Raw genomic sequence first — 18,771 nt, 5'->3', positions numbered from 1 at the left:
ACATTTTATACATGGGTGTTTCAATACCAGTGCAATGGATGCTGGAAATTCCATTAGGTTAAATAGGTCCAAGTCAGAGCTAGGACATGCACAAACGTCAGTAATGGCTACCCACATCTTGTGCAGTCTCTAGTCCTTGAAATAACCATGTTTCTCTCTTGATTCTGATTCAATATTGCCTATTGAACCCAGGGCCTTGCACTTGTAAAAGCAAGCATTCTGTCACTGGAGGCATACCTCTTTAACTTTTTGTTTTTCAGCATTTCATGCTCACTTGACCCAGGACAGCCTCCCACCATGATCCTCCTAACCTCTACCTCCCAAGTAGCTGGGATTACAAGTGTGTAGCATCTTGCCCATGAAGATTTCATTTGTTTTTATGGAAACTACCTAAACATCTTTTGATACATGAACAATAGGAATTGTTAGGGAAGGATTTTTTTTTTTCTACCAAGTAAGTGCTCTCCCTCCATGGTGCTTGATTTTTTATTTTTTCATTTTCTGTCTTGGTCTATGTGAGATTTGTTGGCAGCCATGCTGTCTTGGCTAAAACATTCTGTTTCCTGTGAAGGAGCGAGTATTTTATAAGTGCTTTTTCTTTTGCTATCCGGAGGCCTGGCACTGTGGAATGAGCTTGTTGAAGACAGTCCAAAAGAACACAGTGGCTTGGATACCCCCAGAATCAACTTCAGGAAAAGTTACCTGATAGCACCCCAAGCTCCTCTCTGCTCCTCTCTGCCCACAGGCAAACCCTAAAACATTTTGCGGCCCTTCACAACAGAAAGCTGGCTTTAAAACAAGGACAAAGAGGAAAGCAAGGCAAGTTTAAGAACTTTTCACATGCTAAGGGGAACCCAGAGGAAAGCTGTGGATTCAGAGGCCCCAGTTGGCTGAGACTCTACAGATCTGTGCCAGATTCCTTGCTGTTTGGCATGGAGTTCAAGTCAGCTGCTCAGGCTAAAGGACCCCCCCCACTTTACCCCGCCCCCACCAGGTCTGCTTTCTTCTTGCTCTGCAGGTCTGCCCTGAGTCTCTACACTGTATGAGAGTAAGATCAAGAATCCCACTGCCTGCTTTGGGATGTGTAGATCACAGGGACTTAGAGCCAACAGCAGGTGCATCCAGCCATGCATCCGGATGGGAGGGGGACTCTCAGCAGAGGAAGCAGGCCACAAGCAGTATGAAACAGACTCTTGAGGCCAAAGCAATTCTTATAAAGTTCATTTTCAGTGACAGTCTAGGGACACATGGCAGCAAATGAGCTGAGGAATGACTGGCATGCCCAGATAAAACGAGAACTGCGTGTGTGTGTGTGTGTGTGTGTGTGTGTGTGTGTGTGTGTGTGTGTGTACACAGGTACCTGGGTTTGAACTCAGGGCCTGGGTGCTGTCTTTTAGTTTTTTTTGCTTAAGGCTGGTGTTCTACCACTTGTGTTACACTTCAGCTTTTTGGTGGTTTATTGGAGATGTATTTTCCTGCCCAGGGTTGGCATCAAACCATGATCCTCAGATCTCAGCCTCCTACGATTATAGTATAAGCACCTGACAACAGACAGCATGAGGACTTTATATGTCACAAATTCAACAACACAAAAGGCGTAAGAGACTATGGAAGTTTAGCATAAGAAACTATAGAAGTTTAGCCTATCTCTTTGCTCAGAACTTTTTCAAAGGAGCCAACATTTGCTAGATTAAATATAGAATATTCAGAGACATAGATTCCTACAGATTATCCACCCCACATCCTTCCTCCTTCCATGCCAGACATTTTACAGTCTTCTTCCCAGTACACCAGCCCAAGAGCTAGGGCCTTTGAGTTTCCTAGTCAATCCCTATACTGTGCCTGACAGTCAACAGAATCTATTTGGTCACATGCTTTGTCTTAGCACATCATGATAGGCGAAAGACACTTCATCAATTCCCTTGTTTTAGTCATGTGGTATTCCAAAGTTGCAGAAAATTGAAGAAGAGCAAAATGTCTTTTGAAATACTTACTGCAACTTATCACAAAGAAGTGGAGGTATTTTCTGTTTCCTTTTGCCCTCTCTCTTCCAGACAGAATAAAGCTGGGTTACTAAGTTCACTTACGTGATCACATCAGAGTTTTGTTTATGGGCTTTTAGAAGATGGGTAAACTCTAACCTGGCAGGCTAGCATTTTTATGACATGGGCATCTCTAGAAAGAAAAAAATGTGTTGCTGTTATTACCCCCAGACCAAAGAAAGAGCTAGGCTCTGCCCAGGATGACAGAATATCTGGCTTCTCCGCTCAGAATTCATAGTTCAGGACTGGATAAGTAAGACATCTTCATTTGCACATATTCACTAACAGTGTTAGTGAAGGCGATGTGGGAAGAGTTTAGCACCAGGAAGGTAGAAGGGAACACAGGAGGAAAGTACTGTCTTAGCTTTCTTGTCACTGGTACAAAATACCCAAGATAATTAACAGATAAGAAAGGAAGGTTTATTTGGGTTTACAGTTTTCGATTTACAGCTGCTCCTAATGGGATCTGTTCCTTTGGGGCCTGAGGTGTACATTATGGCAGGGATGCATGGCAGAGCAAATCTTCATCCATCACAGCCAGTGAACAAACAGGAAGGGGATGGGGTTCTGCAGTCCTCTCCCAGACACATCCCCAATGACTTAAAGTCTTCCCCCAGAGCCCCACCTTTCAGAAGTTTCATTACTTCCCAGTATTGCCTTGTTGGGACCCAGCCTGGGAAACATTCTAGATCCAACTAGAAGAGGACAAAATGAGATTTCAGCTTCTACGTTCCTGGTTAATTGTTGGAAAGAAAGAGTGGCTCAGCTAACCCAATAGATGGTGAAATTTTTAACACTTTGGGGAAACGCTATTATTATTATTATTATGGCATTCTTAGGGATTGAACTCAGAGCCTCAAGCTTGCTAGGCAAACACTACTACTTGAGCTGTATCCTCAGTCCTTTTCTTTTTAATCAGCTTCTCAGAGTTCTCCAACGTAGTTGGCACCCAGAAATGCTACTTCAATGCAAAGGGACTCCCAAACAGAGTGCTCATGAAAGTCAGTCTAAAGACACAGGCCTCAGATTCTCCCAGGATGGCGACTGAAATGCACATTGTAGAGCTTAGACCCAAGTCTCTTAAGTACCACCCAGAGATAGCTGAGGTTTGAACAAGCTCCTGCAGTTTCTTCATGCCCTGCAAAACTCCTGCTAAGTTTATGAATCAAGAACAGATCCAAAAAGTTTGAACTTTCTGCCCCAAAACACTTCAATTAATAGGAAAGAAAAAAAAAGGAGAGAGCAGAGCATGTAGCTTTGTAGCACTCTCAAACTCCTAGGGGATTTGGCTCACAGGAGTTGTAATCAGACTCTGACTCATAGGAGAAAGCTGTGATAGGAAAGATTTCCATTAATCCTTCTCAGTGAGTTCAAGGGGATCAATAATCCTTACCAAAACCCACTGTGCAGAGCTGCCATGAGTAAAGTTAATAATGTAGAGCCCCACAGCACAGTGGGGCTTAGAGAGAGAGAGAGAGCCATGCCAACAACTGCCCATCAGAGGGCACTGCAGAATGAATAGCACTAAAGAAATATTAACACCTGGTACTCGGTTGAGTGGGTTGAGTGAAATTTCCAGTTGAAATTGTTACCGCTATCATCTTGACGTTATCATCTAGTAAAGCTTAACCCAAAACAAAGTTTTAAGGAAATTTTCAGATTTGATATTTGGACATAGTATAGATTTCTTAAGAAAAAACAGAAACATGAAAATAGACAAATGATCACATAATGAGTGTTGGCCAAAGCTTCTCTGTGGTAAAGAGAAAGAAAACAATAACAAAAAAGGGGGAGTGGGGAAATTCATTTGCCATTCTAAACCTGGAAATTCACCCACTGGCTCTCCCATAACAGAGAATTTGAGCAGATAAGGAGCCCTGAGTCATACAGAGTACCTTCTAGGTAACACTATTTAACATGATGTAATGTCTCCATGGATTCATATGGCTATAATAAACTACTACAGACTGGATAATGTATAAAGAACCAATTAACTCACCGTCTTGCCATGGTGGTGGTCAAGAGGTTCAAGATTAAAATGCTGGTGTCCCCCGAGATGATCCAGCTTCATCCTTGGTCCAGGGGTAGAAAAGCAAAGAATAAAGCTGCACCTCACGTGGAATAGGAAGAAGGTCTAACTTCCCAAATGCAGTAGGAAGCCTCTTTTTATAAGACCCCAACCCCAGCTACAAGGGAGGAGTCCTCTTCCTGGCTCCTAACAATCTCTTTAAAGAGCCCCACCAGCAAATCCATCCATTGCCAATGAAGTTTCAACACCTGAGGTGGGGATCGATACTCTCAAACCTTAGGCCCTCACGATCCAGTGGTATCACCTGAATTATGCTTGTTCAGTTAACTAAAGCCATCCCTAGTCCCATTTTCCCATTCTGGTCTATTGAGCCTACAGCAAAGCCCCAGTGATTACAATGCACCTCCGAACACAGTTAATTAACTTGGGATTTTTTCTTAAGGTGTCAACAAAGAATAGATTGTCATCCATTCTAAGTGCATTGTAAGTAATATTCACATCCCCAAAGGAAAGATAGGATTTCCTGCCTAGTACTCTGTTCATGAGAAAAGTCAATGTGCTATATGCATCCATTCTCAGGTGCTTTCAGTCTCTGCAGGTCTCTGATGCTAAATTTTGAGAGTTTACTAGAGCCATTGATTGCCTGACATTGTCATGTTGGAGGTAGGAGAAGCGGGAGGACCACACAGGGAAGAAAGCCCTGTGAGGAATGTGCGATGTCTCTCTCCACTTCTTCCTGCTTCATGCCCAGCCGCCTCTCATCTCCATGGCTCTGATCAAATCTTCCTCCATTTTCCTGCCTGTCCACCCCTTTCCCTGCAGATGCTGTCTATTCATTTTCAAGAGTGTACAGGTGTCTTATTCAACTGGCTTTGCTCCCCAAGCCCGCCCTGACATCAAGACAGAAGCTTCCAGATCACTTTTTAATTTTAATTTTTTTTTTGGTGGATCATGGGGCTTGAAATCTGGGCCTGGGCACTGTCCCTCAGCTCTTCAGCTCAAGGCAAGTGCTCTACCACTTTAGCCACAGTGCCACTTCCGATTTTCTGGTGGTTTATTGGAGATAAGAGTCTCACAGACGTTCCTACCGGGGCTGGCTTTGAACTATGATCCTCAGATCTCAGCCTCCTGAGTAGCTAGGATTATTGGTGTAAGCCTCTATCACCTGGGTAGTACAGGAGTTTTAAATTCAAGGCTTCACACTTGCTAGGCAGGCATTCTCTTAGCTCTTTAATCACTCCTCCAGATCGATTTTGCTTTTTTTTTTTTCTTAGAGAGTCTCACTTTTTGCCTGGGCCAAATTCAGAGTTCAATCCTTCTATTTAGGCCTCTTGTGTATCTGGAACTATAGACCTTAACCACAAGCTCTAGCTTGATTGTTGCCATGGGTCTTGTTAAAATTTTGCCTAGGCTGATCTCGAACTTCAATCTTCCCACCCTCCGCTTGTGATCATATTCCACTTTCGAGGAATGCAGTGCCTTGCCTGGCCTTGTTTGGCTTTCTATAATCCGGGGCGGGAGCTGGAGCGGGGCAAACTTCACAGTCCTCTTGTCTTGGCCTCTGGAGTTCTGGGATTACAGGCATGCGTGATACTTGGCTAAGATTGTGTTCTTTTAAATAAAATTTGCCTAAGATGTGTTGATCATAGTTGTTCTTGACTCTTCATCTCAAATACTCTTCCATCACTCTTTCTCTTGCATGGCATGAAGGTGGGGTGGCTAGGAGTATTGTGGGGACTCAGGACTTCAGAATATACTTGGTCTAGGTTTTAGTGGGATAAGAAATATGTGTGTGGCTGTCCCTCTAGGAATGGTAAAATAATCAAGATTCAATGATAGATACAGAACCAGTAGAAAATAGAGAAAACTTGTACATACCCACCTACCTAAGTACATATCAAGATATATTACAGGATTTGACTTGTACTGTTATGCCAGCCACATTGGCTAAGTAAGTCAGAAGTCCATTAGACAGGCCATCAGAAAGGGACAATCAGTTCTGACAATCCAATCGGGATAGGGCTGGAGCTCCACATGCTGAAACTGTGCTCTTTGTTTCCCCTCCTCCCCCCCCTCCACTAAAAAAAAAGCTATCTTAAGACCATGCATCTGGTAAGTGAGCCCCACCCATAACAGTGTCTTCAAATTAATGTCGACTGGTTAGGGACTTTATATCTGTAACATGACTTTACAGAGCACCTTGATTAAGGCTGATTAAGTAGTAGTACCCTAGCTCAGCCTAGTGGAAGGGACGGACGCACCATAAAACTACCTTTTATCAGGCATGGTGACACCAATCTCTCAGCCAACACTCAGGAAACTGAGGCAAGGGAATGCCAAGTTCCAGCACTGTGGGGGCTATGTGAGCACACCCTCTCTAACAGAGAAGAAAGAGGAAGGCAGGGAGCAGGAGACAGACTATGTCATTGTAAAAAACAAAATCCATAAATCTTATTGGTCAAATTCAATGCCCCTAAACAGTATTCAATTCGTACATGCACCAGAGTGAATGCCCTGAGTTGTTTGTAAATGAGAGTCTTCATGTATTTGATGACAATCCTAAAAACTTACATATAACGAGGTTGTCTCAAATTTTTAGACTATCAAATATTTCTAAAAATTTATTTGTCCAGCTGTACTAGAGACTAAATTGCCTTTCTATTCCCTCTGCAAAAAAAAAAGCAGACAAAAATCATTGCCACATACAGGGGACTGACGGTTAATTTTATATCATAACTTGCCCCAGCCAAATATCAAACATATCAAAATATGAAGTCAAAATCAGAACATGACCAACCCCTTAAGTAAAGGGGCAGTATACCTGTATGGAAATGGGAAACTTACAAAATATTTCACAAGACATAAAGCTTTACCTAAGGCAAGGTTCGTAAGCAAAAACGAATTGCTAAAGGGAGAAAATTAATATTTAGAATGCTTTTTATTTTGAGACAGTTTTGTTATATAGCCCAAGCTGGCCTTGAACTTACTTTGTAGATCGGGCTGGCCTTCAACTCACGATTCTCTATCTCAGTCTCCTGTTTGCTGAAATTATAGGCATCCATGAATGTAACTGGTTGATTACTGTTTCAATCCCTACTAAGAGTGCCTCTGATTGTTGAATTCTAAGTTAGCTCAATGTTATAAAGGGAAGTCTGGGGGAACTATGCAAATTATTTTAGTAAGAAAATTCACTTTACACACAGTATTTTAAAAACATACCTTCCAAACAGATGAAGAGTTTAACTTAGTATTCCTCTACTGATAATATTTATTTAAGAGTGAAGTGTAAGGAAATTTCATTTTAAAGTAAATTTATACTTAGCAAGATCACCAAAATGCAAATCTATTAAAAATAGACCTTGTCTTTAATGTTTATTTCACATTATCTAAATACACCCAGGTAATCAAATTTACATTTTTTATGTCACATCTTTGCCTCCTTGATATACAAATAACAGGACAGTAGTATTCAGTCTGTAGCATCTTGCTTGGGGATGATGAAATTCTCAGTATCCTTACTGTTGTGTTGACAAATATAGTTCTAAGTAAATGGAATGAAATCAACAATAGTTAAATTTTTTTATTCCACTTGATGTTATTTGTACTTGCTTTATAATGGTCTTCCAGTTGTTGAATTGCACTGTAGTGGGTAGCATCTCTTTAGATGTTCCTTAAACTATTTTAAAATAGTTGGTAATTTCTAGAGCTCTTGTCATCTGCATGAAGGTGACCTGAGCCACCACAAACACATCAGGGTTAGCATTCCAGTGTGGCATATTCACCTGGAATATTTTTTTAAAGTGATCATCAACACTATTAGCTCTCTATTGTAAAATAATAATAATAACAATAATGTCTTGCCAGATTAGAAAATGTAAGCAATTACGTTTTTCTTCAATAAAGCAAAGGAAAGACCAGTACAGTACTAATTTTTAAAAGACACAAGTCACATTGAAATAGAGAATTTAAAATGTCCCAACTTTTGGAAACTCCCATATCACCCAGTCATGTGATGATCTTAGACAATAGCATGTTCGTTCTGTTCGATGTTGCCCATGAGATCTTTGGTATCGCTCATTCCTGAACCTGATTGGCTGTTAAAATAGAGAGTGTTTTCAAAGGCTCCCTCTTGAGGTAGGTGCATGCGGCGTTTCTTATAGAAGAAATAGGCAGCCACGCCAGCGCCTATGAGAATCAGGATCACAATGACCACAACTCCTGCCACGCTGGAAGTAGGTTTAGAAGCCTCCATTTTCCTTGAGTCAGCTACAAATAAATAAAGAAGTACACAAATAAATAAACAAGGCAATGAGCAAAGGAATAGAGAGCGTTAAATATGGATAGAAAACAATACAGCTTTTCTTGTTGAAATTTTAATACATAAATACTCTTTTCAGTGCTATTGGTCAAACAGAATTCTAAACATTGAAAACAAGCCAACAAGATGTTTTGTAAAAAAAAAAAGTCAAGATGATTAATATAATTGTAAAACTATATATTTTATATATGATATAATAATTTATATGCAATATGTTATACTATATAATAATTCATATATAATATATATTAAAGTATATGTGTGTACCTTCTTGCAAAATAATCCAAGGCTGCATTACAAATATGAGAAGATAAAATAATAACAATAATTATTAAAAACAAATGAAAAACAGGTAAAAATATTAGTATAAATTTTAACTTATCAATATTACAAGTAAAATGTAGTAGACAAAAGGCTAATCAGGTAGTTATTGGCAAGCCATGAGTCTCATTTTGGGTTTTTTAAAAGCCAGCAAAGTGAGTAAAATCAGATTAGTCATCTACTCCCTCTTGCCTACAAAAATTCAAACAAAAAACTTTGCTGTGAGAGAGAGAGAGAGAGAGAGAGAGACAGAGAGAGAGAGAGAGAGAGAGAGAGAGAGAGAGAGAGAGAGAGAGAGAGAGAGAGAGAGAGAGAGAGAGAGAGAGAGAAACAGACAGATAGATACCATAGAATTCTGGAGAGAAATTCCTTTCTGGGATCTTGTGAGGGAATTATTTTGTAACAGAGCAAACACTGCTTCCAAGAGATTTCTTTGGGTAAAATCTGGCTATAAGATTTCCTTTTCTAAATTATCACTCAAGGTAATGACTTTGTTATTAAGACATAGCTCAAGCAATTCTACTAAAAGGGCATGGAGCTGGGGCCAGTGGCTCTTGCCTATCCATAGTCCTAGCTACTAAGGAGGCTGAGAGCTGGGATCATAGTTTGGAGACAGCCGGAGTAGACAAAGCTACATGATCCTTATCTCCAAATAACCAGCAAAATCCAGAAGTGGAAAAGTGTCTCAACCGGTGGGACACCAGCCTTAAGCAAAACAGCCAAGTGAGAACATAAGGTTCTGAGTTCCAGTAGCAACCAAAATGTGCAGGGAGCCTAGGAAAGGAGTAATGGGCCTTCAAAACAAAGTGTTGTAATATTACTCATATGAAATGAATCATGGCCTTACCTTTTGTTGTAACAGATGTATGAGTAGTCTCAGCATCAACAACTGGCAAAAAAAAATAGTAACAGTTATAAAAAAACAATAACTACATGTAGACAGTACATTTTATTTGGCTCAGAGATGTATGAAACTCTCTATGTTTGGCTTATGATGCTATGACATGATATGGATGGATGGATGGATGGACTGATGGATGGATAGATATAGAAAAAGATATCTATATATCTACCATCTATCTAGGTATCTTTCCATCTGTCTGTACCATTACATCATCCTATAGCTAGACAATAGGCCTAAATATATTGGAAGATCTGAAAATGTGTTCCTTGCTGGGTGCTGGTAGTTCACACATGTAATCCCAGCTACCCAAAAGGCTGAGATCTAAGGATCATGATTCAAAGCTATCCTGGGCAGGAAAGCCTATGAAACTCTTGTCTCCAATTAACTACCCCCCCAGAAAGCCTGAAATGGGGCTGTGGCTCAAGTGGTACAAGCACCCAGGCCCTGAATTCAAGCCCCAGGACTGGTGTGTGTGTGCGCACACACACACACACACACACACATACACACACACATACACACAATGTGTTCCTCCAGGTGGAACTTAAGCACTGGTGCTTTTAAAACCAACCCACTCTAATGAATGGAGAGTTGAGGGATGGCGAGAAGCAGTCACAATATTCAATGTATGTATGTGAAAATAGAACTAGGTAAACTGAAGGGATGGGAGAGATGGGATGAGGGGAATGATTAAAGAGGTGATATCAACTACACTGTAATCTTAAACTGACATATGGAATTGAAACCTCTATGTACATTTACTTAAGATAAACAATCTACCTTCCCAATCTAGCCATATACATTCTAGACTAAGGGTTTTGAAATTAGCCCATGGAAGTCTGAGGTGTTACAAGGTGTTTGAAGGAAGACTGTGACACTGCAGAGGGTATGCCATATTAAAACAAAATTAAAGGACTGGAAAGGTGGCTGAGTGGTAGAGTGCTATCCTAGCATGCATGAAGCCCTGGGTTCGATTCCCGAGTATCACAAACACAGAAACAGCGGGCAGTGGTGCTATGGCTCAAGTGGTAGAATGTTAGCCTTGAGCAAAAGAAACTCAAGGACAAGTGCCCAGGCCCTGAGTTCAAGTCCCAGGACTGGCCAAAAAGAAAAAAAAACAATTAAGGAAAATTTAAAAATCAGAACAATTTCAAAATAATCAAACCGACTGAAAGAATAAAACTATTTCATCTAACTCTTGTCTTTAAACATCTAATAATAGCAGCTTTGTAGATGAGCTGTCCCGACTTCTTGAAAATTAGCAAATCCTTCTGTGTGGATATCCAGGTATAAGTGTACTAATATACCAAAATCATCCTGGCAGCTGTGAGCAATACCTCACAAGAGGTATTGCAAGAGCCTGCAAGGGTTTGGTCCATCATATTCACGTTATAATCCCACTCCTAGCATCCTACACTTGGGAAGAAATGGTAGCCTGCAGACATGGTACCAGATGACAAACTTCAAACTTACTTTTAGGCTTTTTACAGATAAATCCTTTGTAGGAAGTACAGTGGATGTTATTCCAAGTCCCAGAAGATGCCTTTAATACAACACAGTCATTTCGTTCGCCAGAGGGGTCGCCAGTGTTCCAGTTGACGAAGGAGACTGGACTATTGTTTATCCACAGCCACTTTCCTAGTGACCACATGGAACCAGTTAAAACAGAAGTTGAAATAAGCCATCTGAAGCCCAGGTTACAATAGATCCAAAGCATATTATTTTGACTAGAACCAATAGTTGTTTACAACTAGACTATTGTTTTTAACAAAAATAAGCAGGGGGGGGAGGAGAAGGATTGGGATTGGGGGGGAGGGGGGAGGCTGGGAAGGGATGTGAAGGGTAAACCAAAGGAGGAGGGTGCAATGCTTGGTAAGAAATGTACGCATCATCCTGCCCAAGTAATTGTAACCCCTTTGTACAGTGTGTTCACAAATAAAATAAAATTAAATTAAAAAATAATAAAAAATAAGCAAAACTATAAAACTAGGAAATGAAATCAAGAAGACCCTGTTACATAGCTTTGGTTGACGATTTCTTTCTCCTTATTGTAATTATTAAGGTCATGTACAGAGGAGTTAGCATTTCATAAGTCAGGTAGTGAGGACATTTCTTCTTGAACAATGTTACCCCTTCCTTTACTTTCTCCAAGTTTCTCCCTGCACTCCCTGCTCACGAGTTGTACAGTTCATTTTCCATACAGTATCTACTTAGCACTGTGGCTGCCTGCATTCACCCTTCGTCCTTTGGAAATTTATTTCTAATTAGTACAAACATTTCATTTTACCTTTCCCTCCATCTTTTTATTCAAACAAAAATGAAGACGGAAATACTCTTTAAGCCTTAGCTACATAAGACCTTGTTTCCTAGCAACGTAGAAGGCACTATATTATCTCCATCACTTCAATTTTCAGTTCTCATCTCACATAAACATTATGAGTTTCAGGGTTCAAAGTCATCACAAACAAATCAGTGTTTCAGTCAAGGCTTGCTGGAACAGAAACCTTGTTTTGTATGCCACCTTCTGAAACATTTGTAATTAAATAATGTCACCATGAAAATTACCTTCAACATTTCTGTACATGCCTATCCAGAAGTTGGTTTTACTTTTAAGAGGTTCCACCCGGTAGGACAGAAAGCTGGATTCAGCAGTACTTTCAATAGAAACCAGAGAGGAATCTGTAAAGGACACGAAGATGAACACAATGGGAACAAACACCTGTATGTATCTGGAAGCATCTTTATAAATCTTATGAAGAGCAATAGTAATCAGCCTAGCCTCATTACTGGGTAGGAAAAGCCCTAATGGATGAAAGAATAGAAATATAAATGATTAGATGATATAGATGATTACTTCCTCAGTACAAAGAATGTAAATGGAATAAACCTTCTAATAAAAAAAACAGACCAGCAGAACCATCACATTAATTAATTTAAAAGATCCAAAGTTATGCCATCTGACAAAGACACAGTTGACATTCAAAAACATAAATCAGTTCAAAGTAAAAGCATGGGAAAAGATGTCTCTGCACATAACAACTCTAAAAGTGATGGGTATTTGGGCTGGGAAAGTGGCTCAGTAGTAGAGCGCTAGCCTTGAGCTGAAGAGCTGAGGGACAGTGCCCAGGCCCAGAGTTTAGGCCCACAACACCCCTCCCCAAAGTGATGGATATGTGACAAAACATTAAAGAAGTTTATAAAAAGTCATTGCTAGAGAACACAAAGATATTCTACAGAAATAAACTTCAACTAATTAGGAAAATATAATAATTAGATGTATGTGTATCTGACAACAGAGCACAAATATACAAAAATATACACAAACCAAAAAACTGACAGCAGACTTCTCAACTGAGAATTTAAAGTTGAAGATCAAGGTTAAATTTTGAATGAGTTTAACAAAATGAGCCTATAGCTCTGCACTCAACTCGAACAAAGAACTATAAGGTGTGACATGATTTTTAAAAATACAGTAAAAGCAATGCAGTAAAATATTCAGTGGGACTTAATAAGTGGTTTTTATCCAATTGTGCTGGTAACCACCTACCATTTCAGCACTTGGGAGGCTGAGATAGGAGGACTGTGAGTTTGAGGCCAGTCTGGGCAGTATAATGAGTTCAAGTATGGCCTGGGTTATATAGTGAGACTCTTAACCTCTCTCAAAGAAGAAAAGATTCATGTCTTTGACGTTTTTAAATTTCATTGAACAAGTCATTCATCTGTGTTATATCTATTTGAGTTATGACTACAATGTCCCGGTGTAAAAACTTTTCTATGGATTCTTATAGCCAATTGATTTCTGTACACTTGCCAAACCTGAGCTTGTCAATGAAGAGAGTAGTTCAGTGCTTTGAATTATGAGAAACGATACTCGTAAGGTCTTAAGGCACTTGAGAAGAATGTTTCACTCAGCAGGTGATTTTTTTTTAACCTGAATTCTCTTTTGAGATTGAAAAGACAAAGTATTATTTGGGGTACATAAAATTATTTTTAAAAAACACTCAACACGAGTCTGAGAATGTATCTCAATGGTAGAGTGCTTACCCATCATTTCTGAACTTCAGCATCATACATATCGTCTTACCACCTTATACGCTAATATATAGAGTCATTCACGTGACTGGATGCATGGAGTTTTCTTTGAGGAAAATGTGACATTTACCCATTCGAAGACACTCCAGAGAAGCCTGGCCCCAGTTTCTTGTAAAGGAAGACTCTATGTAGTAGCAATGTCCATGGAAAGGGATCCAAGCAGTGTGTTCAGACTCTGGACATCGACCGGGCAGTTGGGGAGGCTCAGTGGCAGGGATCTCTGTGAATAAGAACTGTATTTAAAACCAAGCAAAGCCTAAGGCTTTCATGAAGTGTAGGACACTATTTTAGTAACTAAAGCGAATTATATCATCTATCCTCAGACACAAAAAATAACAACTGTCTAATGTATGTTATGGGGATCTGCCCTTTTTATTTGGGAGGTTTTATTGACTTTAGTAGTGTAAGTGTGTTTTGGTAGAATGCACCGTGAAACCAGGTCAATCAGTCACACCCATAATTACCATCTGATCTTTTGCAGAGGAAGTAAAAACTTTCATTACAATACGATGTCTTCCAGTAGCCATCAACATCCAGATAAACACAGGCAGATTTCAGCTTGGGCTCATCTGCAGCCCAGTTAGTGTACCTCATTCTCCACTTGTCAGTCCAAGTGTACTCATTATTGGTCTGCACAAGGAAAAACAACAGTGAGCCTGCATCGTGCTTCCTTTAGAAGCCATCAAAAGAATCAAGTGAAGAATAAAAAGTATACTTAAGACTGTGATCTGATATAGAATCTTGAATATTTGGGAATAAAAAAACAACAACAACAAAAACAACAACAAAATGATCAAATTTAGTAAAGACACACTTTTTCCCCCTAAATGTGTATTTCTTAGAAATTTTGAGTAATAAGGCATTGAATATATTTTAAAAGAACACTAATTTTAATAAAATTAGTGAGCCAGTAGCTCACTCCTATAATCCTAGTACTTAGGAGGCTGAGAGCTGAGGATCATAGTGCAAAACCAGCCTGGGTAGGAAAGTCAATAAAACCTTATCTCCAATTAACCACAAAACAATACAGAACTGGAGCTGTGGCTCAGGTGGTAGAGTGCTAGCCTTGAACAAAAGAGCTCATGGGTAGTTCTTAGGTCCTGTATTCAAGCCCCAGGACTGGCACAAAAAAGAAAGAAAAGCAAGGAAGGAAGGAAGGAAGGAAGGAAGGAAGGAAGGAAGGAAGGAAGGAAGGAAGGGAGGTAAAGTCTATGTCTTCTTTAAAATCTTTGTTTTCAAGTTTTCATGATCAAAGACACGTTTAATCTTTATAACAAAATATTCTTAGATTATTGAAATTACAGTAAAATTATGTAGCTTAAGTAATATAGTAAAGAGTACATAGTACTATAGCAAAATTATATCATTTAAGTAATTTTATTAAGTTCTATGAGTCTTTGGAAGAAACCCTAATCTCTTCTGATCTTCTCATTGTGATGCAGTGGTATCAGCACAGGAGACAAGGTATTTATTTGGGGAGATAAGAGAGGACTGCAGGATTTTTGATTTCCAGTCAAATGATCTTTCAACTATATGAATCATGATATCAGTTTTTGAAAATACAGTAGTTTCATTCCATTTGTATAATTCATGTACCAAATTTATCAAATGTATAGTCATGTAATTGATAACCTCAAAGATATTATTTATAAGTAATAGATTTCTAACAATTCAAAGAGATATTTTTTACAAATAATACCTAAGAAGAGAAGACATACATTAGAAACAATTTTTAATCTAAGCATTTTAGCTACATCATTTAATTTACCAAGTCAATTACCAGAGATTCAATGTCCCAAACTAAAAGGGCATGTTATCTTAAGTTCAAATTTTCTTACATTCTCCCATGTTTAATTGAAGAATCTCTGTATAACCATCACCTCTAGAAACGTAGGGAAATTAATACTGCTGTTTTAGTCATAAGTGGTGGTATCATAGAGAACTATTTTTCTCAAATTTAAATATAAACCCATCTTAAATTCATGAGAAAACTGTGAGAAGAAACTGAATACTTTATCAAACTAATGATTAAAATCATAATCAACCACTGTACTCACAAATTGACATGTTGAATTGAAACATCTTTACTTGAAGATTTTTAAAATAAAAACAAAAATAAAAATAAACAAAATCATAACCAACATCAATGCAAAAGTGTCTTGCCTAAGTCTAATTATTGAAATCATCATGGGATGATTTACTTTTAAATATCCAATTCCCTCCTTAGGAAATACTCAGTTTACATTTCTGTCTCTGTATCATGGTATTGGGAGTTCTATGACATTTGATGGCATGAACCAATTTCCAATTTGAACCTTAACCCTCTTCTCCTTTTGACATTTCTTCTTTAATTTACTGCCATCTTTAGCCTACATCTAAAAAGGAAGATTTTATTGAAGAAGTCCTCTTGTACATCTTCTTTCACCTAAGTGGATCTTTTTCTCTCTTCCAAAAACTTTATATGTAGATATTCATATTTCTGGCATTACATCTGAAATACCTACTGATAGACATATCAGTTTCTTCTGCTTGGAGAGATGCTGATTGCCTAGCTACAGAAGAATGGAGGGTGGACAGATGGAACACAGAGAAGATTCATTTTAGAAATATTTTGGCAACTCTCTCACCACTCTTTGTTCCAGGCCTCCTCCTTCCTGTTCCCTACCAACCCTTCTATAATGCAATCAAGGAAATGCATAGCAATGAACGATTTCTATCATGGAGTGAAGGGAGTAGATAACAATGACCTGTTTCGCACACATGCACAGAAGATCCACATCTTTATGACCTGTAACAACCTACACTGTCTTGCTAACAAAACATAAAACCATCTCCATCCCCTGGCATTCATGCTCACAATCTGCTTTCTTATCATGACATCATTGTAATCATGCTTCTGCCACAAAATAAGTGACTAAGTAAAACTGTTTAGATGCAAACTGTCATTTTCCTGATCAAAAGCAACAAGAATATGAATACTAGTTATAGAATTCTTAGTTTGATCTTTGACACAAAAGTAGCTACTAGATCCTTTAAGGTAGTGAATCCTTGAAAGATCAGGTTGTGTTTTTGTTTGTTTGCTTGGGGTTTGAAGACACAGTTTCCTCATCTATAACTCAGGTGGTCCTGGAACTTACAACGTAGCTCAGAGTGGCCTCAAACTTGGGATCCTCCTGTCTTAGCCTCCCAAGTTCTGGGATTAAAACTGTGCATCACCACATTTGGTTCTCTGGGTATTATTCTTGTTGGTAATATGTCACATTATGCCACATGGTTTCTTTCACATAAATGTCTGACAGAGGAAAATTTGAGTATTATTTTTGACCACAGTTTATCCATCATGTCAAGCTGTGCATGTTTCCAGAAGCTTACCAAGTTACTGTTGAGGCCAATCCACAGAGGAACATTAAATGTGTGCATTTGCATCCATGCAAATGCATTGCTGTAAGGATCCAGAATGCTAGCAAGAAGAGAATTATAATCTCTGCAATATTTCTCTGCTTCAAGCCAGGGTAACTTTAATTTCATGAATGAATAGCTGCTTTTCCCATATTTGATAAAGCCATTTGTTGGAACTGTTGTTGGAAGATTAGGCAAGGAAGGGTCTGGAATGAAAAGATTATTTTTATTAGCATTATCAATATATAAAAATTAAGCATCATGACTACTTTATCTTACCCATCACAGAAACAATCAGAATATCCTAGCTACAAACTGGCAGATATTAAACAAGCTCTGTGTGTGTGTGTGTGTGTGTGTGTGTGTGTGTGTGTGTGTGTGTGTGTGTGTGTGCTGTGGCTTGAATTTATTGACTGGCACTTTTCCTGAGCTATTTTGCTCAAGGTTAGTGCTCTACCACTTGAGCTACAATTCCACTTTTGGCTGTTTGGTAGTTAATTTCATAGACTTTCTTGCTCACGTTGTGTTTTGACTCACAATTTTCAGATCTCAGTCTCCCCAGTAGCTAGGATTACAGGTATGAGCTACTGGTGCCCAGCAACAAGGTGTTATTTTAAATCAGCAGACCTGATTAAATAGTTTCCAAATTGCATGTCAAATAGTAAGTTAGAGGTAGAAACAACTTTCTAAACTAACAAACAAAATGTATTGCAAATTCAATATGATCTAGCCCCTGTATAAAAGAAATACCACAGTTAGATCCCACAAATTATGTAATATCCATAATATTGTCATTACTCATCTTTATTTTTCTATGTTGGTTAAATGTTAAGGTCAAGAATAATTTCATCCTCCCTTCTCCCCATTTGTTCCACTCTATCAAAGAGTCTCTTTGACTCCACCTGTAAATCATGTTTTTTTTTTAATTTGGTATGTTCTGCAATGACATGCACATCTCCACCCCTGGTTGACTTAATCTTGCTTTCAGGATCAAGTTTAATGCTTATGATGATTTCCTATGCTCTTCATCTAGCCTGCCATTTGAACCAGAGTCTGGAGCTTCTTGAAGACACACATTTCAGCTCTTGATCTTTGTTCCTTGGTCTCCTGTCATAGGCTTCAAACCACTGATCTGTAGCCAGGCCTGTGCTCTAGGCTACTTAAGACACAGAAATAGAGCTAGTTTCTGCATAGCTTAGCTGAAGCACTAGGAAAGAGGTCAGCAAACAACCACCAGAGGATTAAATTGCACCTTTCATCTGTTTTTACAGATGAGCCGCAGATGACTTTCAAATCAAAAGACCAGTATTTGACATTGTAAACATTATATAAAACTCCATTTTAAACTAGTACTTGACATTGTAAACATTATATGAAATTCCAATTTATGCCATAAATAAAGCTTTACTGGAATACAGCCAGGTTTAAGGCTGTTGGGCAAGAAAGAGGTAAATAGTCCAAACAGACATGGAACAGTCAGCAAAATATGTCTGGGTTTTTAACAGAAAAAGTAGCCACTGGCCTTGGGTTCAAGTTCTATTCCTACCAGCTATGGTCTTGGACAATTCTCTGAACTGTTCCACTTGGGTAGCAACCCAAGCCACCATTTGCCTTGTTCTGTTACTAAAGAGGTTGCCAAACTTCTGTCATGCCTGGTGAGTGTTAA

General features: G+C 38.9%; 1 protein-coding gene across 1 annotated transcript in view; it reads right to left on the bottom strand.

The window, feature by feature from the left end:
- Positions 1 to 7,417: 7,417 nt before the first annotated feature.
- The window catches only part of Mrc1 (mannose receptor C-type 1), an 81,657-nt gene continuing 70,303 nt past the window's right edge, over positions 7,418 to 18,771 (bottom strand). The window contains exons 24-30 of the mRNA XM_069990447.1: positions 17,079 to 17,311; positions 14,171 to 14,336; positions 13,777 to 13,926; positions 12,180 to 12,293; positions 11,088 to 11,252; positions 9,558 to 9,599; positions 7,418 to 8,337 (exon numbers count right to left, since the gene is read on the bottom strand). Coding sequence (XP_069846548.1) covers positions 8,090 to 8,337; positions 9,558 to 9,599; positions 11,088 to 11,252; positions 12,180 to 12,293; positions 13,777 to 13,926; positions 14,171 to 14,336; positions 17,079 to 17,311 — 1,118 coding nt within the window. The 3' untranslated portion in view covers positions 7,418 to 8,089. The remainder of the gene's footprint in view (positions 8,338 to 9,557; positions 9,600 to 11,087; positions 11,253 to 12,179; positions 12,294 to 13,776; positions 13,927 to 14,170; positions 14,337 to 17,078; positions 17,312 to 18,771) is intronic.

The sequence above is a fragment of the Dipodomys merriami genome, unplaced genomic scaffold (assembly GCF_024711535.1).
Source record: "Dipodomys merriami isolate MVZ:Mamm:240054 unplaced genomic scaffold, mDipMer1.0.p SCAF_4, whole genome shotgun sequence".
Classification (NCBI taxonomy): Eukaryota; Metazoa; Chordata; class Mammalia; order Rodentia; family Heteromyidae; genus Dipodomys; species Dipodomys merriami.
Note: the sequence above shows the minus strand (reverse complement) of the source record. Positions and strands in the feature narration are given on the sequence as shown.